This window comes from Gallinula chloropus (genome assembly GCF_964237585.1).
Source record: "Gallinula chloropus genome assembly, chromosome: 1".
Lineage (NCBI taxonomy): Eukaryota > Metazoa > Chordata > Aves > Gruiformes > Rallidae > Gallinula > Gallinula chloropus.
The window spans coordinates 71,865,487-71,890,763 of NC_140085.1; the positions used below are offsets into that span (position 1 = coordinate 71,865,487).

Here is a 25,277-nt window from a genome sequence, read left to right on the forward strand (position 1 = left end):
AATACGGTCTGTGCCAGAGCAGAACTGACATACCAAATTCTGGGCTAGGTCCATTGGAGACTCTTAGCTGTGAGAAGTACCTTCAACTCCCTGTTTTCTTGGCCTGTCACAATAACACTCTTGCAGTTTTTCTTGAAGATGATTCTTCTCTCAGTGGTTTTTAAGCAAAACCACAAAGCCCTTTGTTGGAATCTGTGCAGGCAGAGCACTCTGGAGCATAGATCTCTTCAAGGTTAAGGGGCTTAGTAAGCTGTTTTTAAGGTGCAATCCCTTTGACTTGTAACTTTTTTTCACTGTTAAATCAAGACTCAACAACTGCTTTTGCTGCTGTCTCATGCACCAGCTTGATGTGACCTGCTGGAAAACATAAACCCTGATCCTCACTTTCAGAGGGTCCTGCACGTTGCTAAAACCTACTGCTTTAGAAGGTTCAGGTGGTTTGATGTGGGATTCTGATTTTAAAATGGTATTTACATCTCTGTCTCTTTCTAGTGCAGAAGGCGTTAATAAAGGATTCTGCTTTTTACAGCTGCAAGCTTCTCATCTTTCTGTAGAGAACCCCTTTAACTTTCTCATGGGAGTACAGAAGGTGCTTGTACGGTGTTAGCAGAGGCAACTGCAGAGTAGGGAACCTAAAGGGAAAACCTCAGTGATAGACCAGGTTGTATTAACCTGGTCAGAGCTAGGTTGTGTTAACCCCTTGAGCCTTACATCATGATTTGTCACTTGAAAAGGGTGCTGTATTATATAGGGCAAAGCTATAAAAAAAGATAAACTTCTGACATTGTTGGTATATGTTCTGAGCTTGCCTGGATTTTGGTATAGGTCGTTTTTCTTCCACATCCTACAAATGTAGAGGATTCAAGTTGTTGAACTCAAATGTGGAGTTACTGCCAAGCACATGGGATAGTCATTCAGGCTGTTAAGTCTTCAGAAAGCTTAAGCTACTGATGTTGTGGCTGCAGCTTCAGAAACAGAGCTGAACAGGAGCCACGGTTTACACGTTTATGTGCATCTGGAGCTGTGACACAACAAATATTGACTGTGGTGGGAGACCAGTTAGATTCCAAAGCTAAATGACTTTAGGCACATGACTCCCACTGAAAATCACAGGATTTTCATAGCTGAATCTCTAATTCACTGTCACCATCCGTCTGGCTGGAAGATTTGAAAACCTGAACTCCGCTTCAAGGGGGTTTTTTTGGTTGGGTTTTTTATTTTTGAACATTGTAAGCAAACAGGATGTCTCCAGAAGAGCTGTGTGGTAGACTTCGTGTGGCAGTTCCACATCACCACCTGAATGCAACAGAGAAACAAATAGCCAAAAATTTTATCCTTTTTTACCAAGTAATAAACTACCTCCTTATACATTGATAGTATGTGGGAACAAACAATGACTGCAACACGTTCAAGTCAGTACAGAGACAGAGCTGTTCTGCCTCAACTCTTCCGTTGTGCTGAGTTTGTGGAGGTGTTGCAGTGAGTAGGAACAGTGGCTTCTGCAGAAGAGGACAGCGTGAACATGTTGCTTGCATTTTGAAGCATGAAAAAGGAACACTGTCATTATCAGACCGATGATATGATTTTCTGTGAGGAGCTCAATGTATTGAATGCATTAGCTCTTCTTTTACAATTACCCTTCTCAGAAACTTGTGTGCTTTCTCACGCTGTTTTCCTGATGTTTGATTGTCAAATACATGAACACAAGGAAGCTGCTGCTCACGGTGTGTTTTTTGCACGGTCCATGTCTGTTACCTGTGTGTGGTGTGACGTGCGGCCTGGCAAATGCGAAGAGAATGATACTGCCACGGGGGTGACAAAACCACCCCTTTCCCACGGAGAACCAAGTGCAGCCATCTGTGACCTTGAGTATGCTTGTGACGTACCTGGGGGCCTAACGAGCACTTGGGGTGATGATGCTTTTATATTCTGTCCTATTTCTGGGTTAAATTTGTGTCTGAGGCAAAGCGAGCATGCAGCTGAAACAGCCTCATAGTGTCACAGTCCATAACCTGCTGACTCAGGAAGGGGGTGTGGGCTGCAGGGGCCTTTTTCATGAGCTCTTTTTTTATTGCTTCCAGTTTCTGAAGAACTCTCCTTAAGCAGTCAAACAGGGTGACAAGAAAGCCAGAATCAGAAGTGAATTTATTATGAATTGCACTGAAACATGACAGCCCTGAGCCATGTGGCTGAGAAGGTGCACTGCTCTCTGCAGCAGAGAGCAACTTCGCTGGAAAGAAAAGAAGGCCAGACCCAGTTCCCCCATCTGGTAGAACTGTAATGAATAATTCAGTATTGCTAATGCATCATATCTGAGTCACTGGGGGGTTGAGGGACAGTAGAGCACTGCTAGGCTGGGCATCACACCCTGGAAAGGGTAAAAGTGGCTGCTTGGAGCTCCCTGAAAGCCTCATCAGGCTACTAGTTCAGCAGAGAGCTTAGGGTATTTGATCTATGTGTTATACAGCATCAGCTTGCTCATTAAAGGTATGAAAATGCCTGTTTTCAGACCTGAAATAATTATGCAATTAAATTTAAGCTCTGGAATATCATAAACAAGTTGCTAATAACACTAGTAACTACAGCTTCAATACCTAGTCTACCCTTCTGAGTTTCTCCCCCCAGCCCCTGCAAGATCTAGTCAGTATCCTGGTTAATGCATTTCCACATCCAACAGCGATGGTTTGAAATATGATGATTTATTAGCATCTGTCATCTTATTTCTCCCATGTCTTTGCTGCATTTATATTAACCTTGTAGCGTGCCTTTCCCTCGCTTCACTGATGGTGTTTGTCAGGAGGCACGCTACCTGTTGCTTCAGGTGCTCATCCTTTTCTGGGAAGGAATTCAGGAAGGCTGGGAAGTGATATTAGAGGAATGAAGTAACAGTGAGCAACCTGTTGCATCTGAAAATATTAGTTACTCTGTGGTCTGGGGGCACGTGTGGTAGCGCTTAACGAGTCATAGGTGTACCCTTCCATGCTGATTTAGCAGATTTATGGAGTGTTTGAATTGGGGAATGAAAGCTGATGCGATTCACAGAGTGCACGTGTCAGGTGGCAGCTAGGATTACTCTGTCTGTATCTCAGTCACAGTGATTTCTTGTCTGGCTGATACTGATCTGTATGTTTTAACTCCCAGCCTTGTCTCACTTGGTCACAGTTACAGGGGCTCTTGTGGTGCCAGAGCTGTGCTGGGAGAAAAGAGTTTCCACACTCACCACATCTTAAGGGATTGCATGTTTGTTGCTTTCCCCTCATTTATTTGATGAGCATCATTGAGCGTTCAGACTGTTCCAGTAATTTGAACAACTTGCACTTTTCTTGTTTTTTAATCTTCTGTACTTCATCTGATGTTGCTAGAATTGCAGTGACAGAACTCGACTTTCTGGTTTCTTTTCACATAAGTAAAAAAAAAGAAGAAAACAGAATACATTTGGCAGGGATTCCTTGTGACTAAAATTTACTTCTGCAGGAGCTATAATTAATGTTAAGGTGGTTTCTTTAATATTGAGCTATAAGCTTATGTAATAATGGAGGGAAAAAAGATAATTCAGTGAGAAAACATAATCTCAAGACAATGCAGCTTCTGAAAAAATAGTGTTTGTTGTGTGCCCTCAAGTGAGGGGTCAAATAGTGGGTTTTGCTGCAGATGGGTGAAGTGCAAGGGTTACAGGAGGGTGTTTTCTGTCTTTGAAGAGGGAGGAAGCTGTTGTTTCTAGCTGCCAACTGATGCTTTAGATTGCCTTGCATGCCTTTTGTATCATTAGAGAGAACCGGGGTCTGTCTGACTGAAGTTTACCCTTCAGACCTAGTCATAGACCAAAGCCTGTTCTTCCCCCAGAAGTGCAGTAGAGTGGAAGGAAAAGATGCCAACAGATCAAAGTTGGGTGATGTTTGCAGTGATGCCTCATCCTTCCTGACAGAGGTTGGAATGGTGAGCAGTGGATTTAACCTTAAATTTCAAGGGCTAAACATCACAAATCAGAGCACTTCTCATTCTAAGGTAAACTAAAATGTTGACTTTGGGGCAGTCTTAGGCCATTAAGACACCAACTGCAACCAGATCAGTAAATGACAGGAGAAAGATTAGGTTGTAAGGAATTACAGCAGTGCTGAAATGTATGTCAGTAGCGAGAACAGCTTTGTAGAACAGAGTGTTAAGGAGGAAGGAACTGGGAGAGAATAAAGGTTAGGTGTGAGTTCACTTGGTTGTTTTCAAGTTCAGAGTGCAACTTTGCTTGTTGAGTGAACAAGTGATGAGTCAAGCAGTCTGTGGGAATAAGTCTCCTTTGGTGTCCCCAGCCTGAACCTTTCAGTGTTACCAGGTGCCAGTCTGAGGAAGGTACAACACGGTTGTGTAATGTAGGGTTAGGATTTTAGCACATCTTGCTCAGAGCTTTGCTCCAAGAACGACCTTGAGCAGTAATACTGGAAATACCATTCTTCAGAATGTATAAAAGGGACAAAACAGGGCACCAAAACATAGGTGGTGAGAGAATCCCTCTTGGGAATTAAGATGCATGGTCCATGATGGTTGTTCTATCCTCTCTTCCCTTCCCCTTGCCAAGCACTTCAGCTCTAAATCAAAACACCCTCGTGGTGAGGTGCAGCAGAGCCCTGCTTTGGTTCCCTTCACAGTTGCGTGAGGCTTTCTCCCTGAAAGCTCTTGGTCAGCACAAGACAAAGTTCCAAAGCCATCGACTTCATGGTCATCCTATTCCCTTAAGGATTTTAGTTCTGTTTGACTGTTAGAAGGCAGAAACAGTCAGCCTATTCATCTTACTCTCTTTAGAATCCCAAATTCACTATGGAAAGAAAGCATACTTCCAGCTCTTTGCCTGATAAGAGCTAAACTTAAGTGATTGGGAGCCATGCTGAACATTATCAGAAGTGGTGAAATCACTGCCTCTTTTGGCCTTCTTAACTATTATTAGTCTGCAGGAGAAAAAAAAAATAGTACCTATCATGCAAAGCCTTGTAATGTCTGTCTTTCCCCAGCATGCGTATCCAGTTTCATAGTCACAAGTGGAGCCTTTAAGTGACAAGAAAATACAAATTGAATTTTTAGAACACAGTATTTTCTCATTTCTGTATGTTTGTACCAAAGTATTTTCTAAATCAGGTATTTTCTTTTTAGCTTTGTCAGCACTCATTACCTTTAATTATAATAATTGCTGTTGCTTTAGATGTTTCTTACATGAAGACTAATAAACCTTACAAGATCTATGGCTTTTAATCATAAGTCTATAAATCCAGCAGATTATTCTTGTCCAAAAGAAAAGGTCCTGTGTGGGGTGAATTTTTGTATTAAAAATATTGTATGCAATTATTTCTTTTGGGAATTTAATCATAGTTATGGTGGTTTACCTGTTTTTTAAACATTCCAATGCAGGCAGTTGTAGTAGATACACCCATGTCAAATTTACCTTGAGGTATGTGTGTAGAAGTTACAAATACTTGGAAAATCTTGAGATGAAATCACAGCTCCTCTGAAGTTGCTGAGGGTTTTAGCATTCATTTTGGTGGGCAAGAATTTCATACCTATTAAATATAAAGGGTAAAATCAGCTGTTTGGTGAGTTGCAGAATAATATAGTAGGACTATGGATACGTAAAACGATCTGTTGTAAAATCCACCTCTACTAACCTTATTTTCTTGTCTGCTCTGATTCAATTCCTGCAGCATTCCCTGGGCCTTCCCCAGAGCACAGCCCCTCACGTCCCTGCACTGTCCCTCCAGCGGTGTCCCATGCCTCCTACCCCACATGGCCTTTTTCTGGTTTGGTGGTTTGGGTTTTTTTGGTTGGTAGCAATGCCAAAGGTAACTGGCCCTGGGGGCAGTTCATGGCAAATAAGTAAGAAAAGGACTGACCTTTGCTGGCCCTTCTTCAGCAGTAGCAGTGAGGTGAGGGTGTCTGGTTGCCGATTGTCACAGCGATGGGGTCTGTGAGCCCTCTGGCAGGTTTGCCGGCAGTTGGCCAGCACATTTGAAAGGAGGCTGGGAGCAGGAAGCAACTCAGTTGCATAAGTCCCGTTTTCTTAGCCCAGATGTTGGTTTTTTTTTTTTTTTCCTCATTCCATGCACCATTGCAACAGTAACCCTACAGCTTTCTATGCCTGCAGCCACTTTGCTCTAAGATGACATCTGCCTGGTAATCCCTTGTTCCCATGAGGGGGTTGCTGCAGTTGTTAAGTCCTAAATATTTGCAAGAGGTACAAGAAAGAGGTCAGGATGGGAGAAAGCATTTTGCAACAAATGTACCTGCTTATTTAAACTAACACAGCTCCTTGAGGATAGGAAATACTGCAGCTGCTCTTGCAGCTTAGTGTGGATGGTTTTAACTTGAATGAATCTCCCATTTGAATAAAAGTGCGACAAAGAGTGAATTGTTTACATTTTGATTTTAAAAAGCATGTTTTCTGGTAGCTACCTGTGAACTCCTTGTTCCTGCTATTTGTATGGGCTGGAGTAGGAACAGTAGCTGTTGCAGCAACGTCTTTCATATGGCATCAGCCACCCTGCAACTTGGGTGATGAAAGAGGATAATCCACTGTCATTCTCCAAGGCTCTTGTTCCACCTGCAAACACCATCTTGTGCCCTTGCCTACAAATACATAGAGCATTAGCAGTAATTTTTCCGAGTTGAATGTTGAAACTAAATGCCAGCATAGTGTTGGCAGAGGTAGGGCATAAATGCTGCCTTTTAGGATGATTGAGGCTGCCAAGTTTCTCACCTGCAGGTCATGAATGAGCAGCAGAAGTTGGACTTACTCAACGTTTCTCATGCTAACAAATGGAAGAGGGAGTCCAAAGCTATGAATACCTTCTCCTTGGGTAATTACATCATGGAAAAGGTGGGCAACTGCTGTTGGGCATGCAGCTTGTCACACTGAACCTTTGAAGGAATCTCTGTGAGATGGTGGAGTATGAGATACCTGTTCTGATTTATCCAGAGACACTAGAAATTAGTCAGCTCATTAGATAATTTGATGCTCTTTCTATTGGTTTGGCTTTTGGTTATTCCAAAGCGTTTGGAAGAAAGAATTCAAAGTAATTAATATTGAAGCATTTTTTTACAAAATGGATGGTTTTGTCTGCAGCTGAACTTTGCATCATGCACAAAAGAGTTTACAGTTGCTTTATTGCAGTGAGCTTTGTTTCAACTTTCTGGGTAAGGTGGGTGTCAAGTTGTTGTAGCTACTGGGCATTATGTTGCCTTTATGGGCTCTGGAGTGCATTCCAGGAGGACTGGATGCAACTTCTACATCATTAGTAGTATCTGGGAAAAGGGAATTGGAATTTTGTTTCTTCTTGTCCTTTACAGTTCCTGCCAGTGAAAATTAGAGTAGCCAGAATCCTGAGAAGAAAGTTCCATGTGACACCTGCAAGAATTAATCTTCTTCATTTCATTACACTGTTGCAGTGCTCAATACAGTTGTCCCCTTTTAAATATTATCTTGGATATAAAGTGAGGCGTATAACGTAATCTGTTGTCAATGTCATTGTCCCTTCTGCAGCTTCTCTGTGTGACAGGACTGGGGATGCACCCTTCCCATAGGGCTTCTCTGCACGCTTCAGGAAATACTGGACTACTTTGATTTTCTTTCCATTTAGTAGAGACGGGTCTGTCGATGCCGAGCGGATGAGTGAGCAGATGGATTTTCATGGGTGACTTGGCCAGATCAGTTCATGTTGTCTTCTTGGGTGTGTGTACTACAGTGATGCTTGGCAGCCTATTACAAAACACAAAAGCACTGCTTCAAATGCAGGTCTGTGTTACTGCAACTTCTCCCAGCTTGTTAGATGTACGTGAAGCCAAAGTCTTTGGAGGTGATAGTGACCTTTGTGCCATTTGCAGCGATTTCTTGCTCTGACAAATGCTTTATTCCTGTGCCAAAATGTCCTGGGATACTGTCCTTTCCTTCAGAATTGCATCATATTGTTGTATGTTCTACGTAGGCAGCGAAGCAAAGTGTGACCTGCATTGCAGTGGTCTGAGTGTGGGGAGCTTTTGCCCCGGGAAGCGAGTGCTCCTGTAGTGGCAGCTCCACGCCAATGAGGAAGTTTGGATGCATTTTGGCAGATTTTTGGCAGGTATGTCTCCCTGCAGCCAGCCTTGCTTCAGTGAGCTGGAGGAGGTGCTAGAGCCAGGGAGCCATTGCAAAGATTTCTGCATTTGTTACGCAGACCTGTATTGCTGCTGAGTTTCAGGCAGCAGTCTGACCTTCTGCTTTTTTTTTTTATGAATTACCTCCACCACTTCCACAAGAGCAGGATGAACAGAAGTCACTGCACGCAAGCCTTCTTGTGGTGCTGGCTAGCTTTGGCTCTGACTGAATCTAGTATCTGTTAATTTCCAACCTCACCCCAGCCTGGTAAAAATAGCATAAAATGTGCAGCCCAGTGTGGAGTGCTCAGCATTAAATCAGGGTCATGGAGCTTATTGATTATTTTTTTTTTTTTTTAAATGCAGAAATCAATATAACTCTTCCTCTTCCCATTCCCTGTGTATTAAATTATCTTGAAACATTTGTGAAGCTGATTCAAAATTTAGGATTCCTACATCTTTCAAATAATACTCTGAAAGTTATAAGGGAGTGTATCATTAAGAGCAAGTGTACTGGGATTTGAAGTGTTTCAGAGCTACAGTGAAAGTAAAGCATAGAAAGTGAATGCTCATTATCATTTCCATTCTAATGGAGGCCTACTTCTGTCAAAGGACCTGGATTTTTCTCTTAATGCCTTTTTTAGGACTCTTCTAGCTACTCCAGTAGCTTAGCACAGCTTGATTGCTTCCTCTAAAATGCATTTGTATCGATACAAATTGGTGGCATTAGTCATAGACACGGTGCAGAAGTCCACAAGTACATTGGGTTTTGAGAATCTGAAGGCACTACACTTTAAGGTTACTGGAGAACTGAAGTTTGGGAGTGAGAATTGATGTCTCTGCATAGGTCGAGGAAAAACAGGCTAGTTTGTTTTTGTGGCAAAAGGAGCCAAAGATGACTGTTTATACCCCAGTGTTTTTCTTGCTAACCAGTTGTTTCTAATACAAAGCTGCTGGAGTCACAAATTCTTGCTCCTCCACATACATGAACTGTGTTGCTACACTAGCACCATTGATGCTGTATGAAGTGTTTCAGTTTACTTGTATGTGTTCAAGAAGATTCAGAAGGAAAAGGGGTTTTAATGTGCAGCCCAGCTTGTGACTATAACTACAGTTTATATTGACCTTGCAGTTACAGTTAACTGCACTTTATTTTTGTCCTGACGTGGCTTGATGGCTGGTTTTTAGCATTTAGCACTTCTTTGTTGTGCTTTAAATGTTTTCTCTGACTTGTTTTAAAGGCATCTTTAATTCCCCTAAGAGATCATTTATACAGGTAAAACCAATCTTCTTTCACAGTCTGAATTCATAACCAGATGCCTTGTGCTGTGTGCAGCGTGATAGGCGTCGGTTACCTGCGAGTCTGGTATGAAAGCAGCTGAGTGTTGCACCTGAGTGGAGAGGCTCTTCTGATGTCCTGTTTCCTGGAGGACCAACGCTTCTGCTTGCAGAATTAGGACTGTTGTCTGGGGTTGGATCTGAAGCACAGGAAAGAAGGGCATTAGTTCCTTTAGTCAGCAAATTTAGAAAGACCATTTAATTTGAAAAGAATTTAAGGTACTGTTTTGGAATGATGCATTTTTGGTTTTGTTTGTTTTTGGTTTTTTTTGCTGCAGGGAAGAGGAGTAAAAGGAGATACTTGGATAAATGTAAGAAAGATGCTTCTGATGTTGAAAGCCACTAGGCTTCACAGTAGTGAGATGCACTGTGTACTGGAGGCTTTTAAAACTGTGCTGGTGGGAACACCCTGGGGATAATTCTGCTTTTGTAGAAGATGGACCAGTTTTTGAAGGAAACATTTTTTTCTTTTGCTGATTTTTCCTAATCTTTTGAACCAAACCTTTTGGTATGAAATCAAAATCAAATTTCATTCTCGGTATTGCAACTGGCTCTGGAGATAGTGGGAGTTATTTCCTCACTGAACTTGTATTGTGGGAAACGTCTTGAATTTTGTTCACTGTATCTTCTTCTTCCTCTTCCTTTTCATGTTCAGTCCCCTTCCCTTTCCTATATGTTATGTGAACATGGTCTGAAGAAAACCTGAAGAACAGTGCTACTCCTAGATAGACCTGTAACCATTAGCATTCTTTGTAACAGAAAACCAGGGTCAGCTTTTTTTGAATGGCTTCTGAATGCCAACAAAATAGCATTTCATGTAAACCCTGTTCTTACTGTCCTGTGCTTTCTGTGCTGCCCAGCTGACAGCCTGTATCGATTTTGATTGTAGATTTCTTTTCAGGAGTTTTTCGAAGGCTTATGTTCCAGGCTGTACAAACAAGGTGATTTTCAATTCATGTGGTTTTCATCAAACAGCAGTAATGTCTGGGGAACTATGCAGAATGAATGGTCTCCTGAGTGAGGTGTATTCTGAAAGTTTTGGGAAGCAAATAGGCATGGTGGGAAAAACATCCAGATTACCATAAAGATTTTAAACCTAGACTGGGGTCTTAGGTGGGTTTTCCTGGGTTTTCTGATAAAAATACCCCATCTGTTTGTCAGTAGATAACTTTACTCATGTGCTGTGTTGGCTTACCAGTTTAAGATCTTGTCTGGTCTTGAGCTCTTTTGTAAAGATAACCACTCCATGGTATGTACATCCCCAAAAGAGGAAAAAAACCCCAACACAATAAGAGTTAATAGACACTTTGTTTCTTTGCACTTAGGATGTTCTTTTTGTGCAGATGATAACTCCTGACCAACAGTTTTGGTAGTGATGTGTGTTGCAGGTGGGAGTAGCTGTGAGGTTCTCTAGGACCTCTGGTTTCACTCCAGAGTAGGCACAAGCTTTGTTGGTGCAGAAACCCGTGAAGTCCCAGAGATGGATGATGCTGCATCTGAGGAGGTGGCTAGAACATTTGCCAGTCATGGGAAAGAAACAGGCTGAGAAGAAGTAGGATGATGGTAGGCACCTTGGCTAGGAGGAGTGGTAAAACAGACAAAGGGGGAAATGGCCTCCATCAGAGGTGTTTGCAAGGAGAGTCTTCCGAGGCTGGTGACTGGGACTATAAATTTGTGGTGAATTAAGATTTGCAGATGCACAAGTTATTTAATGCGCAGTTGTGTTGCTGTGCAAGAAAAGTGGAATCCTGAGGGAGCAGTAAGAGCGTGTACAGCAGTGCTGTGCTGGTGCCAGATAACTCCAGTATAGGTAAGTACCGGAGGTACTCTTGGAAGTACCAAGAGCATGGTAAAGGAACACAAGTTCTGCAGAGGTGACCTACTGAGAGTCACAGAGGCCTCTTAATTTTGTCCAGTTTATCTGAAAGAATAATGAATAAAACCCAAAAAAGAACCAAAACCAGCCACCAAAGCAAAGCTGAGTATTAAAGAGCAGCCTAATGGAGTGGAAAAAAGGCATGACAAGAACCAGAGGCTGGCAAAAGGAAAGCATCTGAATTAAATGAAGTTGCACGCTTTCAGCCAAGAGGATGATTAATCATTGGAATGAGTTCTCAAAATAAGGTATTTTCCCAGGCACTGTCTAGTCAAATATGATTAACTAGCTTTTGTGAAGAAGTAATGGAGTAAAATGTCCATGACACGTAGGAGGTCAGCCTGGCTGATGTAATTCTCCTTTAAAACCTTAGCTCAGTAACCCTGTGAAAACTTCTATAAAAAACTGGCATAATGGATTTCAGCTTGCTGAAACTATAGAAGGGTCATCATCTTGATGCTTGAATGAGGGAAGAAATACCCAGCTTGGCTTTTTGGATTTCACTGGGAATAAATAGTTAGTATTTATGTAGTTATTTCTATTATTAAGTTTTCATGCTTGCAGGAAGGTAAGTCTCATCTCAAGCCAGATAAACAAACATAGCAGTGAAGCATGGCCAAATCAATCAGCAGACCTGGAAAATGACCCAGTGTCTCTTGGATCCCTGGCTCAGACGGGCTTGTTTTCTTGGGAGGACTCAGCTGTCTGAAATCCAGCATGTTCTCTAGTCCGTGTCATTTCTTAATTCCAGAAGGCCAAACATGACAACATGAATTAAGCCTAGAATATCACAAAATGGTGTTCTAATGAAATGCTGAGGTATACTAAGACATTTTATTTTTTTAATTTATATTTTTTCTGTATTATGTGTAATTATTTTATTTATATATTTATATACGAATTAGACTCACCTTTACCATGTCATTTCTATGTAATTATAAGGAAAGGCTTCTTTCTGTAAGGCAGGTGTTCCTCTTCATTTAGGAACTGCTGTGCTCAGCACTGGCAACACTGATTTACCTCAACTCATATAGTGGTTTCTAGTACTGGGAATTTGTTGAGACTTTGACATTTGTTGGTGTCTCAGCACTTAGAGGTCAGAATAGCAAACACCTGGGTCTTCTGTTTCCCATGCTGTCAATTCCAAATGCCTACATTCTCTTGCAATGACTTGAATACACAAGGTTACTACCTGTAGGAACAGTCTGTCTCAGAGTTCCACAAACAGGTTTTGCTAATGTCTAGTGCACCGGGCAGCTCATGGGGGGTTGTAAAAGTGACTCAGCCCTGGATTGCCTTGAGGCCTCATCTCCATAGAGAGGAGTCATGGGGAGCTGTGTAGGCATCTCAAACTTGAGTTGTCCTGTAAACTGAGACTAAACAGGGCAGTGCTACATCCTTCAGAGAAGGAAACTTGGGTGGAGCCTTGAATTCCTTCAATGAACAATAAGCCCTGAGTTCCAATCAAGCCACTATTCATACAGATGCCCAACAGTAAGATAACGGCAAGCCAGAGGGTCCCCATTTGGCTTCAATGGGCCCAGACAAGACAAAGATACACAAAAGGCAGGGCATAAGATAAGGGGGAACACTGCTGATGATAAACACAGAAGACAGTATTGTCCAATCTGGCACAGTCCTGCCCCTGCCCACTGCCATGTAGATCAAAGACATAAAAAAATAAACCCCTTGGATTCGGTCTGAGAGGGGGGAGCCAATTCTCCAGCGCTGCAAGCAGACCCTTAGCCAGGATGCTGGCCAAGGTAATGTACCGAGAGCCCTTACCTGGAGAGGGGTAAGTGAATATTCAATATGCTTTTAGGTTTGTAGTCTGGGGTGATTGACTAACACGTGTGTTGTATTAGTGTGCTTGTGAGCTGTGGTAGTGTGTTCCATGCATCTGCCGTGGTTGTAACACTGAATCTGGTGACTTGCCTGCAGGCAGTACTAGTAAGTGATGTGGATGTTGCGGGTCGTAATGCTGCATTTCATGACTGTTTTGTTGGCAGTAGTGCATTTTGTGACTCTCTTTGTGGTTGTGGTAAGTGTAGTTGTACTTCTAACCCAGAGTAGTGCATTTGTCCGTTGCATCCATAAAACCTGCAATAGTGATGTGTTGAGGCTGCACATGGGCTTTAAATAAATTACTATTTTTATCTAAACCCCTGCAGTCGAGTGCACTCCTTGATTTGGGTAGAGGACTGCCCTTCTACTCAGCTCTGGTGAGACCTCACTTGGAGTACTGTTTCCAGCTTGGGAGCCCTCAACACAAGAAGGGCATGGACCTGTTGGAGCCTGTCCAGAGGAGGGCCATGAGGATTATCAAAGGGCTGGAGAACCTCTCCTATGAAGACAGGCTGAGAGAGTTGGACTTCTTTAGACTGGAGAAGAGAAGGCTTTGGGGAGACTTTCATAGCAGCCTTCCAGTACCTGAAGGGGCCTACAGGAAAGCTGGAGAAGGACTGTTTGTAAGGGCATGTAATGGTGGGACAAGGGGCAGTGGTTTTAAGCTAGAGCAGGGTAGGTTTAGATTAGACATTTGGAAGAAGTTCTTCACTATGAGAGTGGTGTGATCCTGGAACAGGTTGCCCAGGAGGTGGTGAAGGCCCCATTCCTGGAGACATCCAAGGTCAGGCTTGATGGGGCTCTGAGCGACCTGATTTAGTTAAAGGTGTCCCTGCTTTGCTGCAGGGAGTTTGGACTAGATGACCTTTGAAAGTCCCTTCCAACCTATTGCATTCTCTGATTTTTGGATTCAGACTTAAATGAAAAAAATCCCATGGTGACAGGTAAGGTAACTACTTCTGTAGGTTTTATGTGATCTTACAACTACAATTCTTTGTCCATAAGGAGCCTGAAGAATGGGGCTCTATGAGGCTTCAGGTTTTTATTTTTTTAAGATCTTGGCATGTATATTTGGAAGACTGGCTTACAGATGCTGAGCAAGCTGCCTTTGAGACATGGATAAATTAGGTCAGCCTGCCAAGAAACTTAGATTGCTAATTTTAAACAGTAGTGATTTAAATGTGTGGAACAGTGAAAATTTCTGTTTAAAGTTCTTTGTATCAGGGTTTTGGGTTTGGTTTTTTTTTTTTTTTATGCCTCTCTTATTTGCTGATGTCAAAGTAGTGCTGAATGGTGTCAGCTCCAGACTTTTTGGCACCCCACCTGATGCTCCGCAGAGTGCCATCAACAGCAGGGTCATTTGCTACGAGTTGAGCTGAGCCTGTTGATTCATTTCACTTAATATCACATGGCCACCTTCACATACCCAGCACTGTGGCAGTAGAGGGTAGCTGGGATTAATTTATGAGCTACAGCGCTTGCATGGGAAATTGAGCCCCTGGAGAGTGCAGTTTGTTTTGGCCAACCCAGATTTAGCACTTAGCTTTATGCCTAGGTATTTCTGTTTAGAAAGAAGTAAAAGAGATGTTGCAGATGGAGATGTTTTGAGATAAGGGGGAGATTTTATTTACCTATATTTTTTTTTTTAGAAGTGACTTGTAATTTGTGTGCCTGCGCTGTGAACCATATTACCAGTCAGGGAACTATGGTGCTGTTTGCTATAGCATCCTAGTGAGGCCTCATTGCGTTTTATGAAGCCGATCCTTCGGTGGTGCAGAAAGGAAGGCATCCAAAACTACTGGCTGCTGTAGCAATCGTTGGCTTCTAGATCTAACTACTGCCTTAGTGATGGGTAGAGCTGGCTCGTTCCCCTGATGCTCACTGAGGATGCTTACCTGGGCATGAGCAGGAGCTGCAAAACATGTTCAGTAGATGCCAGTGCTGTGAGAGTACTTGGAAGTCGATTTTTCATCTTTCTGAGGTTGGATGAGTGCTGCCTTTGTTGCTTCTGGTTGCTGACTGCTCCTTTCCCTCTGGACAGAGGTCATCCCTGTCCTGCCAGGTTTGGCCTTTTGAACAGAGATCTGTACCTCGTGCAACTTATTTCCTGGCAAAAAATTGAATTCCTTAAATTCCTTTTTTAATTTCCTTTGTAATGGTGAGGCTTAAGCAGTTGGCTGAGGGAACAGCCATGGTGGTGACTCATTGTGATCCACCAGCCCCTAACCCACAGGTTGTACCACCCAGGAATCCTGCCCTAAATTAATGTGTCAGGGAAAAGTGATGAAAGAAAGGCTCTTCTTATGTTGTTATCTGACACACGTTGGGGGCTGTTCCACAAAACAGGAGTTGTGCAATGGTTTTGTAATCAACAGGGAGACACAGTTCAGCATGCGGATTAATTTGACCAGCAGAAAAAAATTAATGACTGATTTCTGCAAAGGGAGGTTTAAACTTTGTCGTTAAGAGACAATTAAAATCTGCATGGATTAAAATAAAGGCTCCACAGCTATACAAGGAGTGGAGACTGAGGCGGTCACCTGAGCACTCGGCCTTGCTTACCTCTGCTGGAGTTTCACCCTGCAGTTACTCAGGCCTGCCATCACCCAGGCCTCTCACCCTGTCCTCCCTTCAGAGGCAGGATGGACTTTGTTTCAGAGGGGATTTCTGGAGTCTTGCAAATGTGATGTTTCTGTGCTTTCAGGCATGAAAGTGCAAATACCACCTTTGTTTGTTTGGAGATGAATTTAAATTACATTATTTCCCTCAGCTGCTCAACTCATTTTTTTTAATAGTAATTCTCATTTGTTTGTGTGATTCTATTGCTCATAGAAAAATCTATTGTTAGGAGCTTTAGAAGAAACAAAACCAAAACAAAGGAATGATGATGTGTGAGGCTACAGGCATTTTTAAAAGATATTCCTAAATTAAAAAACATATTATAGGAAACTGTGCATTTGGCTTTCATGGTATCTGATGAAAGCTTCAGTCCTGAAATATTGTACTGTTTCACTGTTGTTCACTGTATTGTGGCTTTATCCTTCCCAGAGGAGTTGAAATAAATGCACAGTTGCTCAATCTTACTCTCTTTGATTTCACTGATATATTTGTGGAAACCTGTTTTCTAATAAGTCAGCTCTACCTTTTTTTTCCTCTGCCCTGACCAAAGGAAAAAAAGGTTCATGGATTGCCCTGTTTACAGCTGTGACCACTGCTCTCAGAATTCTAGATATTTCTTAAACATCTGTGAAGTATGTTACTGTGTTAACAAAGAAAAGATACTAGACCAACAGAGACAGAGAAATGTTTTTCCAGTTATCCTCTCAAATAGTGCATAGCATCTGTTGTGTGTTCTACTAGTCACCCTATTTTGTATTACCAATTCAGAGATTAAGCTGTGCTGAAATATATATTTTTTAGTCTCAAACCACTGTTCAACACTCTGTACTACATCGGGTCACGTTTTATATTTCTCTCAGTTGCTTCAGTTTGTTAGCCTTGGTAGACTTGTTTCTGCTTTCTGAGATTAGTTGGGATTTTTCATTTCCTTGGTTTTAGTGCAGCTGAAAATCTCATATATAGTTGGATCCAATCAGTATTGTTAGTGTGAAACCTTCAAAAGAGAGATTACCAAAATGTCCTCTGTGAGGCATTAATTAGTGGACTTCATCTTCCAAGGGACTCCCACCCCAGTAGGGAACAAGCAACAGCCACCTGCTAGGAGATGTTGAGCATTCTTCTAGTGACAGGTCTGGTTCCAAGGGATCGCATTGAGAAATACATATGTGTGTGAATCACTGATTTTATTTGTTATGTTTTGACTAAAACATACATGTTATAAAGGAATAAATGAAGCTGCTGTCCAAAACTGAGATTCTTCTGTGCAGACCTGCCTTTCTCACCTTTCACATCTGCTGTCCCCTCAGCTTCACTTCCACACAAAGCCTCCCACAAGGGCTGACCTTCTATGATCAGCAACGTCCAATCCTGACAGAAAAATAGAGCAGGAAGCTACCCAACATGGAGCTTCTGGGGTCAGTTTTATGTTTGTGTATAGGTACCTTTAAGTAGGGTTTTTCAAGATGTGATCTTTTCTTAGCAGGTTGAAGTTGAAGTTTACCGGAGAGATTCTAAGAAGCTTCCTGGCTTGGGAGACCCCGACATTGACTGGGAAGAGAGCGTCTACTTGAACCTCATCCTACAGAAGGTAACAGTGATACTTATCTAATTTGTATGGACTCTGTATGCCAGGGAGGTTTCAGGGTACGCTTTGACCTGTCCATTTTCCTCCTTGGTTTTAATTGTCTTTTAGATTCTAAATGAACATTGACTGAGATGTTTACTGATTTTTCAGTAGAGTCATAATAGCTTCCCTCAAAAAAACTCTATCCAGCAAGGCTGGACTGAATTTTATGCTTCGTAACAAAATTTTGCAAAATGGAAGGCTTTGTCAAGTTTACTAGTTTTTTGAGAGTGAACAAGACTGTTCAACAAGCAGCATTTCCGCTAAGAGTTCACAGTGCAGCTAAGAGAGGGAGCCAATAACTGGAAATACAGTAAAGATATTATGTATTACACTGGGGGGTTGCTGCTCTTGACATCAGAATTTTAATAAAACCTTTTTTTTTTTTTTGTGGTGGAAACATGAGCCTAGTGCAAATTATTTCTTTAATTAACTCCAAGCTTGTTTAGTTATTGCATGTGTTAGATGGGCGCTTGGAGAAGCTGAACATTACTGTAGTCATTTGAGACCCTTAAAAGTTTTGTTGATTATGTTCTCGGAATGAGAGACTGCTGGGTCATTGCACACGTCCTGGAAAATAAATTGTTTTAATTCTCTCTCCTTCCTCACAAAAGTCTTATTGCAGAACTTCTCTGCAGAGAGCAGTTTCCACCTTTATTTGATGCTGAGTAAAACCAGAATCCGCTTGCTACAGTCAGAATGTAGGGATGCTGTTACAGCTGGGCTTTGCTGTCCGAAGCGATCACGCTTGCTCCCTACAAGTTTGTTGTGGTTTAACCCAGCTGACAGCTAAAACAGCCACGTGGCCATTTGCTCACCATCCCCTGGGGTGGATGGGGGAGAGAATCAAAAGAAGTAAAACTTGTGGGGTGAGATAAAGACAGTTTAACAGATAAGAAAAAGATAATCATAATGATGATGATAAAAAAAATAGATGAAACAAATGACGTGCAGCACCCCGACTGATGATTGGTGCCCAGCTCTTCCTGGCCAATTCCCTCCAGTTATATGTATGGTAGCTGAAAAGTCCTTAACACTGCTTAGCAACAACAAACTATACCTTAGTGTATCATCAGCATTATTTTAATCCTAAATCCAAAACGCAGTACTATGCCAGCTACTAGGAAAAAATTAACTCTATTCCAGCCAAAACCAGGACAAAATCTTTTCTGTGGTTGTTTGGCAGGCTGCATACAATGTTTCTGACCTCTCTAATGTGTTGCTTCTGCTCATTAGTATTTTTATTTTTCCCTTTTCAAAGGGAGAATATCTTTTCAATTTTTGGCCTGAAGTCTGCTTTTGTGTGTGTGTGTGTGTGTGTGTGTGTGTGTGTGTGTGTGTGTGTGTGTGTGTGTGTGTGATGCTTATTCCCCCATCTGATCAGTAAGCTAGTGTTCCACAATATTGACAGCAGTTTCTTTACCCATACGTTGTGCACCTCAACAAGCATCTGTGCAAAATACTTCAGTTTTACTGAGTTAATAAACACAGGCTTGAAAATCAGAGGATTTTCAGTACAGTAAAGAGAAAAATCAGAGGATTTTCAGTACAGTAAAGAGAATAATACAAATGGCAATACCAAACAATCTTACCTTTTAGCCAGACAGCTAAAAAACATTAACACAGAAATTGTTCTGCCTCATTCACATGAATGCTTGTTTTTTCTAATTCTAAATCTTTATTTCTCTATCTGTTGCCCTGGTTTAGCTGGATTATGTGGTGACATGTGCTGTGTGCACACGCTCTGATGGAGGAGATATTCACATTCACAAAAAGAAATCTCAGGTGAGCTTGGCCTTTTGTCCTTGTGGGTAAGAGGTTGGCATCCTGTATTACCTAATCCTAAAAAATGTAGCAACCACGGCAGTGGTTCTTGAGCTTTGCTCTGACAGAGGTATCCTTGTGAAGCATCTCAAGTCTTTGTCCAGTGACTTTTCCCACCAGTCACCTAAATTTGAGATCCAAATGGCCTTTACAGTCCCTCTTAAAAAAATGGTAAAGATCTCTGCATGTTTTTGAGATTTATATCTTTGCGTACGGAATTTGGGGGTGATGGTGTGGGGAAAGGAGTATGTCCAACTCTGAGGGTAAGTCTGAGATTGTATGAGACCCGAGTTAGGAGGAGCCATCAGGGTAAATCTGTAACATTAGGCTGTTTAAATGGTAGACAATATACTGATTTCCAGTCTTTGTTTTTGAGATTTTTGTTTTCTCTCTTAAACTGCTCATTCCTTCCATCTCCACACCGAAGGCTTTTGTCACTTGCTTGTGTGCAGCACACTGTTAATCCAGGCTTTAGCGTAGTGGAGGACACTGAATAGTAAACATGGAGAGGATAGGAATAACAGACCCCAGACTTCTTCACTCAGTTCCCAGCAGGTCTTGCAATGACTTTTAGTTGGCAGATATTTGTCTTGTAGAGGCTTCTGTTGCCTTTAAAAGGCTGTGTCTCCCAGGCATTTCCATTCCTTCAGCACATTCAGCTGCCTGTGTGGATTTACCTAAAATAAAGTAATGCTCTTTAACCCCTTAATTTCATTATGCCTTTAAAACAATCGTTGCTTTGCTTACAAACAAAACTAGTGATGCTGATTTGTATTTGTAATTTGCATTAGTTAGGTGTGTTAGTTCCCTCCTGGAGACACCACATTGCACTGCTGATGTCAGTCAGCCTTTTACTTCTCACTACTTTTTCCACTTTTTACTAGTCCAAATTCCACCCTCACTTAACTTCTGCAAAATTCTTTTGAGAAAAATCTGTAAATATTACTTGCAGATTTGAAAACCAGGAAGATGAGGGTGAGAGACCTGCCCTCACTGTGTGCAAGCAGTGTTCAGAATGAAGAGGAGGTTTCGGTTCCTTGTGCCTAGAGGCTCACACTGTGGGACTGTTTATCCATTTTTCATTGCCTCTCCCTGTCTGGGAGAAATTTGGTACACTTGTTAAAAATGTACCAGTACATACTGGTAATATTTCAACATCATTAAGCTGATCTATGGAGAAGGAAAAAGCAACTCATATCACAGAATCATAGAATTATAGGGGTTGGAAGGGACCCCCAGAGCTCATCGGATACACCCCCCTGCCAAAGCGGGTTCCCTAGGACAGGTCGCACAGGGAGGCATCCAGACAGGTCTTGAATATCTCCAGAGAAGGAGACTCCACAACCCCCCTGGGCAGACAGAGCCCTGGGACAGGCACCTTCACTGTGAAAAAGTTCTTCCCCATGTTGATACGGAACTTCCTGTGCTCCAACTTGCAGCCATTGCCCCTTGTCCTGTCTCCACAGACCACTGAAAAGGGGCTGGCCGTTTCCCCCTGTGTCCCACACTTGAGATATTTCTAGACATTAGTAAGGCCCCCTCTCAGCCTTCTTTTCTCAAGGCTGAACAGCCCCAGTTCTTTCAGTGTACCGTGGAAAGTGTGTTTGCAGCAGGGTGTTTCATTGTAACACACACCATCCAGGAGGCTCTTATTTCTAAATGAGCGAAAGCCAACTTTTTTCCTGTTTCTGTTACTGCTTTGACGGCTCTCACTTAGGAAAGCTTGTATTATCTTGTCAGTCTGGAGCCAGATGTTGAGTAAGTAGAAGCTCTCTTCAGGCGTAGGACTTAATTTGCTACTCCAGACAAAGCTACTGGCTGGTACCAGTAGAGTACCCAGGGCACAAAACCAGTGTAAATAAGGCTGACCCTCCCCTAAATTATTTTGCAAATTACACTGAATCTTGACAATAAGATGTCTACAAACTGTAGTTTCTTTAGGTGTGTCTGGTTGGAGATGTGTTTGGGTTTGTTGTGAGGGTTTTTTTGATTTGCATTGGCTGGCATGGGAACAGGGATGCCTGGCAGATGTCCTTGCTTCAGGCATTGGTGCAGTTGTCATCTTGTGAGTATTAGTACTTTCTAATGCTGGTTCTTGTCATAAAGCACCCTGCTTTTTTAACAATCTGTATTTAAATGTGCATGTAGGCTTCATAAGTACAAATAAGGTAAAGCAACTCTCATTAATATCTAAGATCCTACCGTTAGTCATGTTTTGTGTTGATTGGTTTGCAGCAAGAGGATGACAAGCCTGACAATTTGGGCAGATTCAGAGCTTTCAAGGCCCCTCACAGTGGGCTGAGATGAGAGAGTTTTCTTTAATTCAAAGCTTTGTTTGTAAACAGAGGTGGAAACAAAGCAAGCTACCTGGTATGAATTCTTCTCCCTCTTCACCAGCTTGTTAATCACATTGGACTGATAAAATCTAAAGCCTTTAGCTGTTTAAACATAGGTTATTTTGAGGAATGAAGTGACTGAAGGAGTTCAGGAACCAGAGTTCAGGAACCACTTCAGAGGGAGGAACATGCAAGAGGAAGCACAGTGGATAGAGAAATAAACAGACGTACAAGATGCTTCCCATTACTGAGGGGTGTTGATCTTACCAGGGTACTAAGTGAACAGTAACACTGAAATTAACTGTAAAGCAAATAGTCTTAGGTCAGCTACTCCACAGTAACTTTCTTGCCCTGTGTGCCTTTACTTTGCAACATATTGCAGTAACTTGAAGGTAGCTCAAGGTCTTTTTCTCTCTTAATGAAAATGAGGATACTGTAGCTGTACCTTAGGATGGTGAGTGATCAGGTACACCCAGGGATATTTACCATGGAGCAGCTAGGATTTGGTAACTTGGCTGTGAAAATTCAGGGATTTCACAAGTGTTGTCTGAGGCCAACTGTACAAGGTTCAGCAAGGCTCAGTGCCAGATCCAGCACATGGGTCACAACTCCAGGCAGCGCTACAGGCTTGGGAAGGAGTGGCTGGAAAACTGCCCAGCAGAAAAGGACCTGGAGATGTTGGTTGACAGCTGCCTGAACATGAGCCAGCAGTGTACCCAGGTGGCCAAGGCAGCCAACAGCACCCTGACTTGTGTCCTTGAGTGTGACCAGCAGGACCAGGGAAGTGATCATCCACCTGTGCTTAGCACTGGTGAGACTGCACCTTGAATACTGTGTTCGGTTTTGGGCCCCTCACTACAAGACTACACTTGAGATGCTGGAGTGTGTCCAAAGAAGGGCAACAAAGCTCATGAAGATCTGCAGCACAAGGTTTATGAGGAGCAGCTAAGGGAACTGGGATTGTTTAACCTGGAGAAAAGGAGGCTGAGGGGGAAACCTCACCATGCTCTACAGCTGTCTGAAAGGAGGTTGTAGCCAGGTGGGTGTTGGTCTCTTCTCCCAAGAAACAAGTGATAGGACAAGAAGGAATGGCCTCAAGTTGCATCAGGGGTGGTTAAGACTGGATTGTGAGGAAAAATTTATTCACCAAAAAGGTTGTCAATCATTGGACTAGGCTATCTGGGAAAGTAGTTGGGGTATTTAGAAGGTGTGTAAATGATATTCGTAGGGACATGGTTTAGTGGTAGACTTGGCAGTCCTAGGGTAATGGTTGGGCCTGATGATCTTAAAGATATTTTCCAACCTAGACAAGGCTGTGATTATTGCAGAACAGGCTGTAGCCAGAAACTAGATCAGATTTGCCTGCAGAATGTCCAGCATCTCTAGCCTAAGTGAAAATCAGACCAGAGTTGGGACTGTGGTGTTTTGGTGTTGCTTGCCTTGTATTCGGTGTATCCATTCCTGAGCACGTTTAACTGAGAAGATGTATTTTTCCCCCCTCTTCTGTCTCAGCAAGTGTTCGCGTCTCCTAGCAAGCACCCGATGGACAGTAAAGGAGAGGAGTCAAAGATCAGCTACCCCAACATATTCTTCATGATTGACAGTTTTGAAGAGGTGAGTTCCTTGTTGCAGCAGCAGAGTTTTACCCTGTTCTAATGTTTTGCTGTTTTCTTGTACCTTTTGAATAAATGTTCTTGGCTAGGTGAAGGGTTATCTTCCAGTATTTTTTATTTTATTTGACATTCCTCTTTCTTTAATGTTTGAAATCTGAACTTCAGGCTGGATTCTGGCATCCATCTTTATGATGGACTGAAGAAAGATGTGCTGATGTGAGCACTGCTTATCTCAACAGATGGTTTGCAGTGTATACAGCCTGAAGTCTTTTTTTTTTGTAAGGCTGAGGTGGAGCATGCAGCTCCCTTGCTTTCTGCCATTTACATTGAAACTGCCTTGAGCCCAAGGGCTTCACAGGAATCTGAATACATGTGAACTTTTAACAGCTGCAGTTTGCCTTGAAGCGCTTCGTCTTGCGTCTTTGGCAGGTTTTCAGTGACATGACTGTGGGAGAAGGAGAAATGGTCTGTGTGGAGCTGGTAGCCAGTGACAAAAGCAACACCTTCCAAGGGGTGATTTTTCAGGGGTCCATCCGCTATGAAGCACTGAAGAAGGTCTATGACAACAGGGTAAGTTGCTTCTGAAGAGATGGCGTCTTTTGCAACAATACTCTGGCCGCAGTTGTTCTTCGCTCCTGAGGCTGTTGGCTTTTTGTCCTGTTAGATCATCTGTGCTGTAGTCTTGTCTTTTTTTAGGTTTCAAAATTAGGTGAAAGCTAATGCTTTTGGCTCAGAGAGGTGGGACTGTTCAGAGAGGGATATATTGCTCTGGTATTTGCCAGAAGGAGTTGACAAGTAGTCAGGAACATGACACAGGAATGGATCTGAATAACAACAGTGCTGGGAGCCCCCTCCTTTTCTTGAAAGGTCATAGATATTTCTGGTTACTTCAGAGAAGGCACACATTTCAAGGAGATCTTAAGCACCTTGCTATATGTAAAACATGATTTTGTTCAGTGTGCTTGGTACTCAGGGCTGCTTTCAGAAGCTGCATTAGTTTCATTGCCTCAGGAAGAAGCTTTCTTTGCCTTTCTATGGAAACATGAAATGCCAGCACTTTCAGCTTCTAACTCAATACTTAGCACTGAAGTTAAGAGAGTGTAAAAGCCAAAAATCTTCTCAGTTTGTTCTGAAGACCTGAGAGATTTTTAAAAAATCAAATTAGAAAAACAAAAGTCCTTCACGATATCTACAGTGACTCTAAACTTCATTGCCCTTTGTTCCTACCCATCTCAGGGGAGGTCCTGCATAATTTCTCTTCTCCCCATTTTAAATGTGAGTAGTTGTACTCTTGAAAAACTGCTAGAAGAGTTCACAAAACTGAAATGATTTCTCTGACCCACCATCATCTCATGACCTCATACAATCAGTAAGTGGGTTATTAAAATACATGGCAATACAGAATCACAAGGTAAGAGAGCCCTGCAGTGGAAAGAAGATTTGATGTGGTAAAGTCACCTCATAGCCTCAGAATGTCCTGTTTGACCACACAGATACTTTGTGTTGTTGTGTTAGATGAAATAGAAAGGTAAGCTATTCAAATACTCAATTGTGGCCAAAGGCAAAACTTAACATTTGACCATTCTTTAAACAGAACAGAAGCAATCTCTTTATCCTTTTGAAGGTTACTTGGTTTCAGTTGTGTTTGTATTAATTCTTAGCACAATATTGCATTAATTCTTAGTACAGTAAGAGTTGTGTTAGATGATGAGCATCCTGGCCCTTTGAAGTGATAAACTGCTGAAAGTTGTGGTAAACCACTTAAACTTAAGGATAAGTTTTACTTATTTCACCTGGCAGAACATTGGCTGTTTTCATATTGGCCTGTTCCTTTTTTCAGTTCTCAGTTCAGTTTTCAGTTCAGTCGTGTTAACTGGAAATTAAGCCCAATTTCCAATTCTTTTAAGGGTTCCAAAGCTGTCAGGGTTTTGCCGTGAGCAGTGCAATGCAGGTTAGTTGTGCATGGGGGGGTGGTTCTTTATGCTTTGGCCTGGACAGTGTGGGCACACAGACATCTGAAATGACTTGACACAAAGCAGTGCTGGAATTGTGCAGTGCACTTTGCTAGTTTGAAGCATCTTGTGTGTGTGTGT

At 42.3% G+C, this 25,277-nt stretch overlaps 1 protein-coding gene across 2 annotated transcripts in view; it reads left to right on the top strand.

Moving 5' to 3' along the window:
- The window catches only part of KIAA0930, a 68,373-nt gene that overhangs the window by 33,368 nt on the left and 9,728 nt on the right, over window positions 1–25,277 (top strand). The window contains exons 3-6 of one of the 2 annotated variants that reach the window (XM_084273513.1): window positions 17,268–17,375; window positions 19,119–19,196; window positions 23,084–23,185; window positions 23,614–23,754. In XM_084273513.1, coding sequence (XP_084129639.1) covers window positions 17,268–17,375; window positions 19,119–19,196; window positions 23,084–23,185; window positions 23,614–23,754 — 429 coding nt within the window. The remainder of the gene's footprint in view (window positions 1–17,267; window positions 17,376–19,118; window positions 19,197–23,083; window positions 23,186–23,613; window positions 23,755–25,277) is intronic. The other variant, XM_084273512.1, reaches the window with a different exon arrangement.